General features: G+C 48.1%; 2 protein-coding genes across 3 annotated transcripts in view; both read left to right on the top strand.

Annotated features, from left to right (window-relative positions):
* The window catches only part of LIPA (lipase A, lysosomal acid type), a 49,650-nt gene extending 41,090 nt beyond the window's left edge, over window positions 1-8,560 (top strand). For both annotated transcript variants that reach the window (XM_045802366.2, XM_045802365.2), the window contains exons 7-10: window positions 2,597-2,743; window positions 3,726-3,797; window positions 6,182-6,253; window positions 7,084-8,560. In XM_045802366.2, coding sequence (XP_045658322.2) covers window positions 2,597-2,743; window positions 3,726-3,797; window positions 6,182-6,253; window positions 7,084-7,317 — 525 coding nt within the window. In that variant the 3' untranslated portion in view covers window positions 7,318-8,560. The remainder of the gene's footprint in view (window positions 1-2,596; window positions 2,744-3,725; window positions 3,798-6,181; window positions 6,254-7,083) is intronic.
* Window positions 8,561-14,337: 5,777 nt separating this feature from the next.
* On the top strand, window positions 14,338-16,865 carry CH25H (cholesterol 25-hydroxylase). Its single transcript, XM_045802299.2, has one exon. The coding sequence runs from the start codon at window positions 15,440-15,442 to the stop codon at window positions 16,250-16,252; it is 813 nt and encodes a 270-aa protein (XP_045658255.1). The 5' UTR covers window positions 14,338-15,439; the 3' UTR covers window positions 16,253-16,865.
* Window positions 16,866-17,236: the final 371 nt, after the last annotated feature.

Raw genomic sequence — 17,236 nt, 5'->3', positions numbered from 1 at the left:
CAGGGAATGCCGACTACACTCTGACCTCAGGAAGTGCAGCTTACTTCACCAGACTCCTAGGTTGTTACTGACCTGCCACTGCCATGTCCCTGTGCCCTTCATCCCGAGGAGGTAAAATGGCTGTGTCATGGGAGTGTTCCGGGTTCAGTGTGATTCCTGGAGATTGTGATCTAGTAGCTTAGTAAAGATACAGACCCCCCCACTCCCCACCTTGGAGGTGGTGGCCCGTGCAGTCTGGAGAGGGGCCCAGGACCTGCGTTTTCATAGAGCACCCCACCGGATCCTAATGTAGACAGAACAGACTGGTCTTTGGGAGTCACTGTCCCCGACAGTGGTGTTTTCTGATATCCTGGGACAGTGACAGAGGGAAAAAAATCAATGTTCATAAAACCTTTGCATTTGCTGCTCTGGGAAATCTGCGTGGCCCACACAGAAGCTTAGTGCCCTAACTCTCAGAATATAAAGTTATAAATCAGAAAGACATCAAGGTGGCTCTGAGTGGGCCTGTAAGTGTGTAAGGTGGATTTTTCTTTCTCTGGACATGCCGTCCTGCTTTGACGGAATTCCCAGGGGAGCGTGCCGCACAGTGGCCTTCGGAGAGCAGTTCTGAAGTTCAAGGTCAGCTTCACGTCCTGGTCAGTCCAGAGGGAAGCGAGGCTTATTGCGCTATAAGTCAGTGATGCGCTATTGTCTTGTTTTTAGAAGAGAGCCTCGAAAATGTCTGCATGCATCACTAGCGACCGTTAGGTAGACCCCAAGCCAGGAGTTTTAAACACTGCTGCCTTTCCTGCAGTCTGACCTTCTCTGCACACGATGTTTCTCGATTCCTCCCAGCTACTCGTCACGTGGTTAGTCAGGAGAAGAGGCACATTTCAGGAGACCCAGTGTGTGTCTTTAGATATTGGTTGACTCTCCTGTAGTCGACAGATTGGACAGGCTGTGTGTACGTGGACGGAATCTGCCCAAAGAAGTGCGGAATATGGCCCATACGGTCTTACAACTTCAAATTCGTCACACCCTTTGAAAAACATATCTAATGCTGAAATCTTCATAATTGATTATTTTTTGAGGGGGGAAGAAAGGGCACTGTGTTCAACAAAGCAGGTGCGCCCTTGGTCTGGGCTATGATTTACATTCACCGTGGTTCTTAACACCTCCCGAAACCTCACTCTGAGCACGAGGCTTTTAACATTCGCCCTTTTACACGTTTGCAGTTTCTTGCCTGCCTGCACCAGTCCGTTGGACCATGCTCGCCCCTGGCTTCCGGTGCCTTGCTTGGCATCCCTTGGCTTGTGAGAGTATCACTCCCGTTTCTGCCTTCATTTCCACATGTGTGTGGGCTCCCTGTGTGTGTCTGTCTCCGCCCAGATTTCTCCTTTCTATAAGGACCCCAGCCCTACTACGTCGGGGCCCACCCCGATCACCGCATCTTCCCTTGATGACCTCTGTAAAGACCCTGTCTCCAGAAAAGGTGACATGCTGAGATACTGGGAATTAGGAGCTCACATCCCTTTTTTTCCTGGGGGGGGGGAGGGTACTGCCTTAGAAGGCATTTGAATGTTTCACTCCTGGTCGTCCCTCTGTGGGGTAGGCATCATCAGAAGTGTAACTTAGAGGGAGACACATTTGGGTTCAATCTAAGGAAGATCTTTTTCCGGTTTCCCGTTGCACCAGTGTGTGAAGATCTTTGCGGGCATGGCGACTGCCCCCGAAATACTGGAGCACGTTAGTCGGGGCTTACGTACACCAGAAGTCAGCAGACTTTTTCTCTAAAGGTCCATATGGTAAATACTGGTGGCTTTGTGGATCCTACAGTCTCTGTTGGAACTAGTGAACTCTGCCACCGTAGTGTGAAAACAGCCAGAGACAAAGAGAAAAAGGAGTGTGCCTGCGCGTGTGTCAATAAAGCTTTATTTATAAGAACAGGCAGTGCTGGTGGGGGAGGAATGAGGAGTTCTTGTTTAATGGGAACCGAGTTTCAGCTTGAGGTGTTGGAAGAGCCCTGGAGATGGGTAGTGGTGCTAGTTGCACAGTATTGTGCGTGTCCTAACGGCCCTGACCTGAACACTCAAAAATGGCCGAAAGGGTAAATTCTGTGTTATGCACGCTCTATCCCAAGAAAAAAGCGTTGAAAGAAAAAGACAGCAGGCAGCGGGCAGGGATCGGCTCACTGGCCAGTAGAATTGGATTGGGCGTGCGTGCCCTACACAGACACATTGTTGACCCGTCTTGGCTTCGACTCTGTCTTGGAAGTCACTACCAACCCAGCAGTCCGTGACACCTTTTGGGGATGGCCCTGGGATGAGTGATCATTAATGCCCCTTCCAGTGGCGAAAAGTCTGCTGTGAACGGATTTGATTTTCTGCTGCTTCTCTTCATGGGAGACGTTAAATACTCCTCTCTAACATCTGCTTTTGCCTTATTAGTAAACATATCGTCTGCGTGTCCTAGTGTGACTGTCCACTGGTTGCCATTTCTTTTCTGGGGTCCCCTATGGTGATGCTTGGCGTGTGTCTTTGCTTCTGAGGTGGGTCAGGGAGGCTTGTCTGCCAGAACAAAATGCTGAGATATTCTTGGGTTCCTTTTTATTTTATAGGACATATTTGGGGTCAAGGAATTTCTTCCGCAGAGTACGTTTTTGAAGTGGCTGAGCGCACACATTTGCAGCCGCGTCGTTCTGAAGGAGCTCTGTGGAAACGCCTTCTTTATTCTCTGTGGATTTAACGAGAAGAACTTAAACATGGTATGTGTGTTTACGCTCAGACTTGCTCTCACTTTCAGTGAGTCTCTTTCCTCTGCGAAGATGCTTGTTGGTGCTGGAGGGTGTGTGAGACGCGGGCCGACCTCCCCAGAGAGCCCTGCGGGGTCTCTCGTTGAGACACAGAGTGAAGCTCGGCTGGGGCCTGGGATGCTGTCTGCCGGGCCTGCTGTTAGCAGCTTCCTGCTGAACGAGGAGACTTGTCATAATTTAAGTCCTGGTATTTATATTCGTTCTAGTGCTCTGTTTCTTTTAAGAGATACTGTAAGTGTATTTAAGTGTGTGTGTGTGTACACATTTATTTTCTTATTTTATAAAATATAGACCCTCAGTCAGCAATATGCCAATGTTTCTGATGCTTTTTAAAAAAAAAATTCTATTTATTTTGAGAGAGAGCGAGAGAGACAGAGCATGAGCGAGGGGGAGGGGCCGAGGGAGAGGGAGAAGCAGGCTCGCCACTGAGCAGAGAGCCTGTCTCGGGCTTGGCTCGATTCCAGGACCCTGAGATCATGACCTGGGCTGAAGGCAGACACTCAACTGCCTGAGCCACCCAGGCGCCCCTTTGCTGGTATTTCTAATATATTTCTTGTTGGTAATGTTGCATTTTGAAAACAGGCTTTAAAATTCTAGAACGAACGCTCTAGGGAATTTTTTACAGTAGGTCTGATTATTATGTGAAATGTTGGAAATTCAGAAAAGTTTGAAGAAGAAAATCAAAATGACCAGTAACCTCAAGCCATGCAGCCCTTCCATTAGTTACCACGTTGCTCTGCTCCCTCCGTGTTTTCTGCACGGGTGCTGTTGTATGTATTTTTATAGGACATTTTTGTAGTCAAAGAACTAGAACTTTTTTCCTTGCTCTTAATCTCCTATATTTGAGATTGCGGCTCTGAAGTGCAAAATATGTTGACATCAGTGTCTCCTTAATGCTGTGTCCATTCTTTATTTCACTGTGTTTCTTTTGCAGTCCAGAGTGTCCGTGTATATAACACACTCTCCTGCCGGAACGTCTGTGCAAAACCTGTTACACTGGGGCCAGGTAGGCGTCCCGGGGTGCAGCGGGGGTTTGTGTCAAATCAGCCTCACAGGGCTCTGTGCCCTCGTGAAGCACTTCTCTGCGAGCCCTTCCCAGGCCCTTCCTGTCCCTCACAAAGCCCGGCTGCTGACCAGTGGGGCTGGTTTCCTTCCCCAGAGTCCTGGGTTCCTGTCATTGTGCTGTTGTGCTGTGGGCGAGTTCACCCCACAGCTGCTGGGCTTAATGTTTTTGCCCTCCCCTCCCCTCCCCTCCCCTCCCCTCCCCTCCCCTCCTGTCTCCTCCCCTCCTCTCCCCTCTGTCAGTTTTTCACTGAGTCCTGGATTTATTTCTGTGTTGCTTCACAAAGCAAGATTTGGGAGCATCTGGGAGAGGGAGTCTGCGATGTCATCATGAACCCATGAGCCCAATAGGACTGAAACCATTAGTGGCTACGCCGAAGTAAACCAGTCATGGGCGTAAATGGGAGCCACTTGCTTTTAAAATGCAGTTTTGATTTTTTATCACATACCCCAAACGTAATGCATGTTCGTTCATTCTAGAAAATTTAGAAATTATGTATAAGAAAAAGATAATCTCTTATGATAAAAAAACGAAACTCAGCAATCAGACACAGAGATAGAAAACATGTACCTGGAGATATGAAGTGTCTCGGCATTCTTCTCCCTACCTCTTGCTGCAGATGATTTCAGAAAGAACTGGTTAAAGACGCAGATAGAAATAATAGTTGTAGAAATAGATTAATTGAATTCTTTTCTTCTACTTACTCTTTTATGACTTGATTTTGCCTCACCTAACAGTATATCAGGGACTATTTCTACCTCGGGACATATTTTTGTCGGAATTTCCTTCCTAACTTTTTTTTTTTTTTAAGATTTCATTTATTTATTTGAGAGAAACAGAGAGTGAGCAAAGGAGCTAGAGCATGAGCAGGGGGAGGGGCAGAGGAAGCAGACTTCCCGCTGGGCAGGGAGCCCGATGCGGAACTCGATCCCAGGACCCCATGATTATGACCTGAGCCGAAGGCAGATGCTTCACCGACTGAGCCACCAGGCGGCCTCTACCTTCTTTTTAAATATGAAATAACTCACCATTTAAGCTCCAAACCGAGATGCTGTGGATGTCTTGTGGAGCAGTTGCCAAATGCAGGGCAGACATCGTCTGCATCTGAGTCAGGAGTAGCCTTTAAAATTACACCTTTTAATAAAATATTGTTTAAAAAAAGTAAGGAGAGTTGGGCTCATGGTAGAGCTGTTGGGTTGGCTACAATCCAGGTTTCTAAAAGTGGATATGCAGAAGCTATGCTGGGGATGGTAAGTAAATGTATTAATTCACAGATTAGTATAATGTGGTATTTATATTAGTCCATATAAATATGTTCACATATAATCAATATTTTTCATACTAATACGAATGTATTAATCCATATAAATACATATTAATCTATATATGTCTTTTTTCAGCCAGAGTTTATGAATTTTAATACTCTTTGTATGACAGTATAAAATACATATATCTTTATATTTAAATTCAATTAATGAACATATAGTGTATTATTAGTTTCAGAAGTAAAGTTTAGTGATTCATCAGTTGCATGTAACACCCGGTGCTCATCCCATCAAGTGCCCTCCCATATAGAAGTCTTAATCCGTATATTGTATGTAATATGTATTTCTTTCCCAAATAAGAGAGCTGATTCTTTGAAAAAGTTCAAGATTCAAATTTCAGTAAAAGTCAGCATGAAGTTTATCTGACGAGTACAATCATCGGCCCAGGGTCATTCACAGCATGTGTGTAGTGGCTTTATTGTGTGATATGGTAGCTACATGCCAATCAAAATGAAATAAAATTATTATGTATTTTATTGAAGTATAGTTGACACACAGTGTTACATGGGTTTCAGGCGTACAACATAGTAATTCCACCAGACTTCACATTGCGCTGTGCTCCCCCCAAGTGTGGCTACCACCTGTCACCAGACAACAGTCTTACCATACCAGTGCCATTTTTAACATTTATTATTTATTTATTTAAAGATTGTATTTTTCATTTATTTAGAGAGAAAGTGGGGAGAGGGGCAAAGGGAGAGGGAGAGAGAGAATCTCGAGCAGACTCCCCACTGAGTGCAGAGGCTGACACGGGGCTCGATCTCACGACCCTGAGATCATGACCTGAGCCAAAGTCAAGCATTGGACACTTGACACACTGAGCCAGCCAGGTGCACTCCCCACCTCTCCCGTGCCATTTTATTTTAAATTATACTTTGGAAATAAAGAGTAAATCTGGGTACTGTGTAAAATGGACTTCTGAGAACACAGCTAACTAGCCACCTGTGAGGCTTTCTCAAACTTCCGTGTCAGATAACATGTTCCCCCAAATTATCTTTTTAGCTTATTAAACTCCAGAAGTTTCAAGCCTTTGACTGGGGAAGCCATGCCAAGAATTATTTCCATTACAACCAGGTAAAGGCATCGAAAGTCTTTAGAATTGAACGGGGCTCTGAAGACCCACAGAGGAAGCCAGCTGGAGTCAAGGGGCTGCTCGGGGGCCCGGGTGCTGCGGGAAATGTTGGGGAGAGTTGAGTAGATGGCATTGGTTTCCCTCCGTCTTCCGGAACAACCTGAGCTCTGTGGTTGGTGTCGTGGCCTGGGCCTCCCCTCTTGGTCCTTTTCCCTGCCTCTGTAACAGGAATACAGACTTCAGAGTTGGGCTGGCCTCTGTCTGCTCCCTGGCCGCTGGTGGGCCTTGGCCAGACCCCATCGCCTGAGCCTTGCCTTCCACATACAGAGAAGCAGACCATATTCTGAGAGCCAGGAGCTCTGAAGTGTGAGGCACCCTGCCCCTAATTTTCTTGTTTAATTCTCACGCTGCCCATGTGACAGGTGCGATGTTATTGTTACAGAAGGTGAGGGAACTGAGGCTACAGAATTCCGGGGACACGTGTTGTACCCCAGGTGGAGAGGAAGCGACAGTGGGAGGCATGACTCCGGAGCCAGCAGCCAACCCCTTGGGTTCCAGGCTTTCATGTCTGCCAGCGGGGAGAGGAGCCCCTCCCTCCAGGGCTCTGAACACAGGGCCCCACTTGATGGGCGATGGGCAGCAGCCAGGCTTCTGCCCTCGGGGGTTAGGATTCTTTTTGTTCTGGTAGCAATGACTTGAGAAGTACACTGAGAATGGTTATCAAACCCTGGGTCTTCCACGTCATGTTCGCTCAGCACTATCTAACGTGGGTGTGTTCTGCTGTTTCTGCAAATTACAACACCAACGAAGCCTTCTGTTGGTTTTATTATAGACGTACCCTCCCCTGTACAACGTGAAGGACATGCTGGTGCCCACGGCCGTCTGGAGCGGGGGCCACGACACGCTGGCAGACGACAAGGACGTCAGCATCTTACTGCCACAGATCACCAACCTGGTGTACCACAAGCGCATCCCTGAGTGGGAGCACCTGGATTTCATCTGGGGCTTGGACGGCCCTTGGCGGCTCTATAACGAGATAGTGGATTTGATGAGGAAATATCTGTGAGAGGCACGGAGGGACCATCACGTTGGGTGATCGGCCATGTTAACGTGTGTGCGCTTCATTTCTCTAAAACAGCTCTCTGTCTTTCCCAGGCTGTTTGCATTTTTGTCTCCGATCAAATTATGATTGATGTTGTTCAAGTGCCTCCAGCATTAGAAATGCACTTTTTTTGGTTTGATCATGGCCTAGTCGAGGCTAGCATCTCAGACATAGTGCGGCCTCTCGAAGACTTTTTGAAAATGCCACTGACTTGTAAAAGGTCCTAACCATTCTGGATATCCCTGCCATTTAAAATACACATTATCGCCTTCTTACCGTCATACAGGACATGGCGAGGAGGTGCTGGAATTTTAGGCTGTGGGGTCTGTTGGCAAATGCCCTGACACCGATTTGAAAAAGGTCCGTGTGCACTCAGTTTTTACCTCTTTGCCTTAAAGGGCTCTTCAGTCCGGTGGCCTTGCGGTCACTAGGGAGCTAAGTGACAGGTTCTCATGCTCTCGTGTGGTGGGTGCAGAGTCTAATCCTGTGACAACCCCAGCCGTGCCAGGTGCAAGGATTCTTTAATGAATTTTATCAAACCTGACCGTGATAGTCGTTATTTAGCAAATGTTTAAATTGCTCAGACCAAGCCAAATAATTTGCTGGAATCTTCAGAAGATAAATGACATTCGTTAAAAAAAACAATAAACACCCAAAACCTTATATTTTAAATAGCTCGCAGACTGATGCAGGCAACCATCTACACTCACGAACTCGTCAATGTGTGGCGGGCCGTACATCCGCGTGTGTGAGAAGACGGGTCCTGGGGGGAGACAGTACCACGCTTTCCTGCGAAATCAATGCATTCTCTTAGCTGCTGTAGCCCGGTGCTCCTGTGTACGAAGCCAAAGCCCAGGGGCTGCCCGGGAGGAGTGTCCCAATCATTTTCACACAAAAGAAATGTGAGTGTGAATGTTTTAAGACAAATGCTCAGGGATTCTTTCTGTTTTTTAGTTTTGTACGTGTCCGTATTTTCAATACTTCGGATGTGTATCCCCAGTTCGGGACGCCCTTATTCACCTGTTTTTCTCGCTGCACAGTTTCCTTGCAATACTGCCAGATGGACAGAATGACAATTGAGATGTTTTTCTGAGACAGCTCTTTTAGCTGCGATAATAAACAATACTTGGAATGGGCTAATGCATGTAACATTTAAAAAGTCTTCACTGAACTTTTCAATAAAACTCAGTAGCTTCCTAGACCTGAAGGACTGTGTGTATATGTGTGTTCTCTTTTATTGCCTGTGAACCTTTGATCCCGTCCCACAGTGAGGAGTTTTCTCAAAGTAAGGGGGTTTGGGGGATCAGTTGGAAACGCTGGCTCTCAGCCTTATCCCACAGGGTCCATTCGAGCTCCGGAGGCTACGTGGAGACCAAGCAGAGACTGACCCATCTGCAGGGGGGCTCAGGGACTGTCCATCTAACTTCCTCCTCAAAGGAGGCAGAGACGAGTCATTCATGCGATAAGGTCCCCCAAAGTATAGATCTGGGTGGGGGGCGTCCAATGCGACCTGCGCCATGGATGACTTGTCTCTAGCTTTGGTCAGGCCACAGAGCTCCCCCAGACTCCCTTGAGAATGAGTCAGTAAAGCCATCGCACTCGAGGTGATATGGACGGGCAGGGGGGAGGGGTGTCCATTCTATAGAGTCCACCTCTTACTGGCGTGCATTTCTCTTCCCCTCCTTTCCAGGCTTTTCTCTGGGGAATTTTCTTCAGTGTGGGGCTAACCTAGAGGTGGAGATGTTGCCTAGCTGTTCTCGGCACAGTCCTATTACCTTGCACGTGTGCCTTTGTTGGTGGCCTCTTATTCCTGACTTTGCTGCATAGGTCCTTTATAGCCTTACAACCCTGGCTGCATTAATGTTTCATCGTTGTTTTATTTTATTTTTTTAAAGATTGTATTTATTTGAGAGAGAGCGTGTGCAAGAGAGAGCACGAGCACGGGGCAGAGAAGGGCAGAGGGAGAGAGAGAAAGAGAAGCAGGCCCCCTGCTGAGCAGGGAGCCAGACACAGGACTCCATCCCAGGACCCCGGCACCACGACCTGAGCCAAAGGCAGACCCTTAACCGACCTAGCCCCCCAGGTGTTCCTGTTTTATGTTTAAGAAAACAATCTTGTTTTATCTTCTCCTGAGTGCAATACTCTTCAACTTGGTTTGATATATAGTCCTTTGAGCAGCACATAGAGATCCACAGATCTCTAGGGCAAGAAGACTAATTAGCACACTGCCAACTTGGAACTCTTAAGAGGCCGTAGTCACCCAGGGCCAAGCCACCCAATGAAGTTACAATTGAGAACAAAGTCATTTCTTTCCTTCGCCATCAGAGGGCACTCTTGGCTTTGCTGCCAAACCTTTTCTTTACGAAAGGAGGCTTTCTCTAGTCCCTTCCTCTGAGAAAGGCAGAGGATTTTGTTGATTGGAGAGCCAGTTGGTCATTTGAGGACTGGTGAGACGAACCATGTCTCTGGTTATTTCTCTCCAGGATTATGACCAATTCTGGCCTAATTCATAATATCTGAAAAATGTCCTCAAAGAATAGCTGTGCCCCAAATGGGACATGAGGATGAAAATTTGCCTAGTGGGTAAAAAGAGTGGTCAGAACCTCAGACATGTTAAATGCAGTGGGGGAGGCTTTAAGCTAAGCCTCACACTTACGAAGGACCAAAATTGAGACTATTGATACGATCTACAAATAATGAAGATTATTTTATGTTTGTGAGTATTCGAGGTGTTAATGTGTTAAATGTAAACATTCAGAATATACTGTATTTTTAACTTTTGCCATTTAGTTTTTAGTATAGGGAGATATTTTCAAAATGTGACCCCCCTGAAAGGGAACATTGGAGGACAATAATTATTCTGATTTTTATTTATTTTATTATTTTTTAAAGATTTTATTTATTTGGGACGGTTAAGCGTGTTCCTTCGGCTCAGGTCATGATCCCGGGATCCTGGGATCGAGCCCTGCATCTGGGTCCCTGCTCCAAGGGGAGCCTGCTTCTTCCTCTCCCTCTGCCCTGCTTGTGCTCTCTCTCTGTCTGTCAAATAAATAAATAAAATCTTTATGAAAAGGAAAAGATTTTATTTGTTTATTTGAGAGACAGCAAGGGCAGGAGAGAGCAGGCACATGGGGAAGAGCACAGGGAGTGGGAGAAGCAGACTCCCTGCTGACAGGGAGCCTGATACAAGGCTCCATCCCAGGACCCTGAGATCATGACCTGAGCCGAAGGCAGACGCTTCACTGACTGCTTAGCTGACTGAGCCACCCAGGCGCCCCTCTGATTTTTAGAAAGCTTGTCAGTAACTCGTTCAAGAGTATTTATTGAGTATCACACCGTGCTAGGTGCATATTTCAAGTTCAATTCCAAACTAAGCTAGTAAGGCTCTTTCTGCCAACTTGTTTTAGTGGTACTAAAAAATACTTTGAATTTTACATTGTGCCTTCTGATTTTTAAAACCTTCTCACAAGGCCTGATTTTTGCAGCAACTCCTGTTGTAGGTGAGGTATTTTCTCTGCTTTACAGGCAATGGGGTGCCCTTGTAGTGGAGATGATTTTTATATGCTTTAAATATTTTAGAGGGGTTGGTGAAAATTCTGACAATCTCAGTAGAAGCACACACTTAGCTGCATGGATAAAAAGCAGAGAGAACGTGTTTGATACCAAACACGCATATGCATCGGTGTGAAATAGGGTCTCCAGAGGCGTCTCTTGGGAGGGGGGAGATAACATCTCCCACATTCTTCATCAGCATCTTCTGTTTTGGTGTGGGTTAGTGTTTTCTGAGTCTTTTGGAAACTTCCCTGTAAGTGAAACCTCAGGGCCTCATTCCAACACCGAAGTCCTTCTGTAGCCGTATCTACCTTGAAACTGACAAAAGGTTCTGCTTTCACTTTGGCCGTAACTTTCCATTCAACCCTAGCTAGTCCTGACGTTTCTGACCAGAAGCCTTCATTTTTACAACAACAGATTACATTTTTAAAAAAACATTTCATTTATTTATTTGGCAAAGAGCACAAGCAGGGGGAGCAGCAGGCAGAGGGAGAAGCAGGCTCCCCACTGGGCAGGGAGCCCGATGCAGGACTCGATCCCAGGACCCTGAGATCATGACCTGAGCTGAAGGCAGATGCCCAACCGACGGAACCACCCAGGGGCCCCAAGAGATTACATTTTAATGTTTGAGGTTACTCCATCCTCTCTGAGTCCTATGTGCTACAGCCGCAAGGCATTATAACACTTCTCATCTCTGATAGCAGGCAGCATCTGTTTCGGTTAGATAGATCGAAGAACATCTTGCCTAATTTTGGAAAGAAAAAAACCATAAAGGTCACATAGAAAAAGAGAGGATGTCCTTGGTAATCCAACTACATGTTCTGTCTGTGGGGGTGGGGGCAGTATCCAAAGTCTTTGAGATGTGTTAAATTCGCACAGGCTTGATAGCTGCACTCCTGACAGTGGGTTTGATCTCTGGGCCAGCTGGAGAAGAAAAGAATCCTGTCCTCCAGCCTTGATAGGAAGACCATGCCAAGATAAAAATGGTACACAGGATGTCAACTGGAGAAGCCCAAGAAACAGTATGGCCAAAGTCCTAATACCCCCAGAGCTCAGTAAATACGCCCTTCTATGCAAAACCATCCCAGTGGGTAAGTAGCTAAACCACCATCAACCAGTGCTCTAGGGAAAAAAAAAAATCTAGTTTTTGGCTTCGATTTAGAGCTAGTATCTTTAAAAACAAGCATTGAGTCAGCAAATATCTTTTGAACACTCACTACGTGCAAGGTATAATGCTTGGCACTGTGGGGGAAAAAATCCTAAAAGATAATATCTGTGTCCTAAAAAGAACCATTCCCCTAGCAAGCTGTGAAATATACTTTCTGTACATGAAGTGCTTAAAGGTGCACATTTGCCAATTCAGGAAATGATACCACTTTAGTCAAGACTAAATAGGGTTCGATTTTGAGTCCATCAAGTGATGCTTACTTTTTCGGCAACCTCCCTATGACATGGAGTGGACAACGATGAGATTTTAACTGACTACTTTCCCTGAGATGGTTGCATTTGAATATGGGACACAAATTTCCATCCTCGGAAGCTGATGGGCTGGAAAGGCAGGGAAGCCGATGGCTGTTCTTCAAAGTGCTGTAAGCAAGAGGGGAGAGCCTGGGCGAAGCAGGGGGCAGCCAAAGCTTCTGGACCTTCCTGCACAGGACTTTATGCAACCGGCCCATGGAGAGTATTCTAACAGGCTTAGTGATAGAGGATGGAAGAACCGAAGAAGACAAAGAATGCGCTGGTTGGGGCTGGGGGCTTGAAGGGGACAGTCCTGACAGTAACCGAATAGCTAAGTCCAAATTAAGCAAGTCTGCCAATGCCACCCACTTAAAAAATCCACAAGAGTATCCAAAGCACCCAAGCATGATAGGTGAGACCACAAAAAAGGACAGCGTGTGCTGAATGGAAATTTGAAGGTTGACCTAATTTCTTTTGAGGGCAAATCTGAGCGATAATTTACCCCTGAACAGAATTCATTCTGGGAAAGTGAACTCTGACAGTCCCTTTGGAGCACTGAGGAGTCCAAGAGCGAAGGAGGCCAAGCCCTTCCTCTTCTCTCCAAGATGATGCTTGAGCCATGCAAAGTTCAAGGGCAAGCCCTGTCTTCCAGGAATGGGAAAAAAGGAAGTTCCTGGGTTGCCCTAATGGTGAATTGGAAAGAACCTTAGAGGAGGGGAAGACTGAAGAGGAGCCTAGAGCCAACAGGTTGTCTACGTGCTAGAAACTCACCAGCAAGGGAGGCCAGGGGCCTGCACTGTACCCAGCTCTGCTACCATCTAGATATCCCAGCAATTAGAAAATCCACCCTCTTCACATTTTTGCATTGCCTGTCAAGAAGCTCAGAGCTGTTTCTGAACCTTTGTCTCATCAATACACAAGCAGAATATCATAATACTCTTAGCACACTGAAGTTTTAAAGAAAACAAAGCTGCAGTATAGCCAGAGGGTAGAGGCCCCAGAGAATGGGCTTCTAGGGAGTATGCGTATCCCATTAAGGGTAGTTAAGGGACACATGCCATCTAGACGCTGGGTGAATCCCCGCCCGCGATCCCAGCTCCCATGTAATTTCAGGCTGGGAAAAGTGTGGGCTCTTCCTTGCTTCTGGAAGGTAATAGCTAAATATGAACGTTGGAGCCACCCAACACCTGCCTAGAATTATGAAATGGTTTGTTATAGGGTGTGTGTATAACAGCTGATACATTATTAGATATTAATAACCATTATATTTTATGAACTGGCTTATGATATAGGTATGTACGTAATACTTTATATATTGTTATATTTCTAGGTCCATATACTGGTCTCTATTTCTGTCATCTTTGTTTTTTCCTCCTAATATGTGGCTGTACATCTTTTATTTCTCTTTATGAGATTCTGATTTTAATTGTTAACTTCCCTGGTTCGTTAGGTAAAACGTGGAGCACAAATTGAGAATCATATGCGTCTTCCGTTGCACGTTGGCTGTGTGCCAAGCACCCCGCTTTTGCTTCTGTAAGGCCACAGCGCTAACAGCGATGCCGCTTCTGGGCAGCTTGGGGTTCCGAGCCCTGGATGAAGTCGCTTCAAGTGAAACACTTAGCTAATGCCTAGCTGGCATTATAGTATTATTATTGTTGTTGTTGTTTTCCATTTCAATGCTTGAAATAACCTCGTGCGATGGCTACTCTTACTTTCCTTTGGCGGGTGGGGGTAGGTGGGAGGCGGACAAGAAAATGCAGAGCCTCGGGGAGTGAGGTGCTGGACCCCTATCCTCTAGAGGATTCTTGGGTTGCCTGTGACCCGGATGAGAGGCGGAGGTGGTTTTCTACGCGGTCCCGGCTCGCCCAGTCCTGGCGTCCTGCGGCTCCGTCCCCCGTCCCCCGAGAGCCGTGGAGGCGGGCCGGCCGCGCAGTCCGGCTCTGCGCACCGGGGGCGGTCGTGGGCACGCGGGTTGAGGACCGGCGGCAGCCTGGCCCGGGAAGCCCGCCCAGAGGAGCGCAGTGTGGGCTCGATGTCCTCGGCTCGGGGCAGAGCGTCCCGCGAGGCTGCAGGCACGCACTAGTGCTCCGTGGAGGGACAGAGCGGGCGGCTTGCTGCTTTCACTGCTTCCATCCCAAACTGAGACGTGGCGGCTTTGTAGCCAGGTCTGGGCAGGCTCTCCATGTTAAAACCCAGCGCTTCCCTTCCCCCCCCGTAAGTTGAAGCCTCACAGCCGCGGTCCCTGCCCTGTCGCCGTGCCTCCCCGTCGGGGTCGCTGGTCTGGGCCCTCCGCGCGCGGCGGAGAAAGAAGCGAGTGGCTGCCCGAGTGTGCGCACCCCGCCGGGGGAGTCCGCGCGCACGGGGATCAGGAGCTTGCGGCGAGCCGGCTCCGCTCCGAGACGCTGGCGCCGGAGAGATTCGGGTCCCGCCAGCCGTCCGCTCCCGACCTCCTGCGCAGATCGCCGCCGCGCGCGCCCTGGCGCTCCGCGGTTCCCCTGCGGAAAGGCCGGTGCGCAGCCCGCAGCTCGTTAGATCGGTCGGAGGTGTGCAGACAGAAAAGATCCGAAATACAGAAGGTACGTCGCTTTAAAAAGGTTTTTTTTTTTTTTTTAAATGCAGTGATGGTTGCCTCTTTATGAAAGCACATTTAAAAATACAAGCGATTGCGCGCTGATTGCAAAAGGACCTCTTTACGGTGGTGGCGGAAATATTCTCTATTTTGTTTGGGGCGTGATGATGACAGAGGAATTAGTTGTCAAAATTTGTAGAAACTACACTGAAGATCTGCGCACCATATCGAGTGTACACGGTACAGCAGTTGAAAAAAATTCGGGCCACAAATCTGCGTGCATATACAAAGTTAGTAAGTAACATTGCCTGTTGGCGCACAGAAAAGCCGCTACAGTGCAGCTGTTGATGTACATTTTGGCCACTGAGCGCGACTCCGTGCGATTATTTCTGCCAGCTCTGCCCGGTCGGGAAACCTAGAGGGAGAAGGCGGCTGACATCACTCGGGGCGGGGCCGCGGCGCTAAGAAAAGTCGGCGGGGCCGGAGCCGCCGCGGCACAGCCTCACCATGAGCGGCCGCAACACCTCCGAGGTCCGCATCCTCTGCAGCCCCGGCCAGCTGTTCCTGCAGCCGCTCTGGGACCAGCTGCGGGCCTGGGACTCATTCACGCAGTCGCCCTTGTTCGCGGTCCTCTTTTCCATCACCACGTACGTGGGCTGCTGCCTGCCCTTCGTGGTGCTGGACGTCCTATGCCCCTGGGTGCCCGCGCTGCGGCGCTACAAGATCCACCCGGACTTCTCGCCGTCGGCGCGGCAGCTGCTGCCGTGCCTGGGGCAGACCCTGTACCAGCACGCGGTGTTCGTGCTCCCCTTGACGCTGCTGCACTGGGCCCGTGGCCCGGCGCCCTGGCCCCGCGAAGCCCCCGAGCTGCTGCCGCTGGTGCGCCACGTCGTGTGCTGCCTGCTGCTCTTCGACGCCGAGTTCTTCGCGTGGCACGTGCTGCATCACAAGGTGCCCTGGCTGTACCGCACCTTCCACAAGATGCACCACCAGAACTCGGCCTCGTTCGCGCTGGCCACGCAGTACATGAGCGCCTGGGAGCTGTTTTCCTTGGGCTTCTTCGACATGCTGAACGTCACGCTGCTCCAGTGCCACCCGCTCACCGTCCTGGTCTTCCACGTGCTCAACATCTGGCTGTCGGTGGAGGACCACTCCGGCTACGACTTCCCCTGGTCCACGCACAGACTGGTGCCTTTCGGGTGGTACGGCGGCGTCACGCACCACGACCTGCACCACTCGCAGTTTAACTGCAACTTTGCCCCGTACTTCACGCACTGGGACAAAATCCTGGGAACTCTTCGGTCCACTCACGCCAAGTGACGCGCAGCCTCCCTCCCCGGCCGTGGTAGGGGGGCACAGGGGGTCCTCTGGACCCAGGACTGTGGCAGTAGTGCACTTGACACTTGAATCAGGAGAAACACACCTGAGTTGTTTTGTCTTGGTTTGTTTTGTAAGTAATTTATTACCTGCTGGAGATTTATGGATAAAATCTGATGTATTTTCACAGTCTGATGAAGTAATTTATATCGTTTCTGTATATTGGCGGTTGTATTCTTAAAGTCAAATTCCAGCTCACTTCGATAGCCTTGATTCCTGGATATGTTAGACACTCATCACTGGCATATTTAAATCATCTCAAAAAGGATTTGATTGTAGGACAAGGAAGGTCCTGTGTTTTAAAGTGTTGTAGAAATAGGCTAAAGTGACATATTCTTATGGAGAATATGATCTTTGACTCTATTAGCAACAAAACATGTTCCTGCTGGACAGTGATCACAATTGTTGTGCTTTTTTTCTATTTTTTCATGTAATTGTATATTTATATTGAAAGAAATGTTGTTTGTACTTTAAAAAAGAAAAGAAAGAACAGAACATGAACCAAATGAGTCCTGGCTGCTGTCTCACTGGCATTTAGACTGATCAATACTAAAACCAGAAGAGGGAGCTGGGGCGGCAGGTGTCCTCAGAGCCTCCATCAGCCGTAGAAGGAGAGGAATCTGGTGGTGGGGTGTTTTGTGGGGCATTTGTAGGGGTGTTTTGTGGGGGATTTGTAGGAGAGACAGGGCAGAGGCGGGAGAAGGGGTCAGTTAGTCTGTTTGGGTCTAGCAATTGCACAGAGGGAGAACCACTATTGTTCTGAATGGTTTTCAGCTGATTTCTGCATAACAAGCAGCTCAAAGAATTACCATCTCAAGTTTTAGAGAGATTAACACCGCTCAACCATTTGATTATTTGTAGGAGAGTGGTGTTTGGGGATGAACAGAATTAGTGGAGTGCCTTGCTTTGCAAAACTGGCGGGTCAAG

The sequence above is a fragment of the Ursus americanus genome, chromosome 6, assembly GCF_024610735.1.
Source record: "Ursus americanus isolate L20-20 chromosome 6, mUrsAme1.1.p, whole genome shotgun sequence".
In the NCBI taxonomy this organism is placed as follows: domain Eukaryota; kingdom Metazoa; phylum Chordata; class Mammalia; order Carnivora; family Ursidae; genus Ursus; species Ursus americanus.
The sequence above is the reverse complement of the archived record's forward strand: the minus strand, read 5'-3'. Positions and strand labels throughout refer to the sequence as shown.

Coding starts and splice junctions, on each gene's coding strand:
- CH25H (XM_045802299.2), top strand. CDS start 15,440: ATGAGCGGCCGCAACACCTCCGAGGTCCGCATCCTCTGCAGCCCCGGC.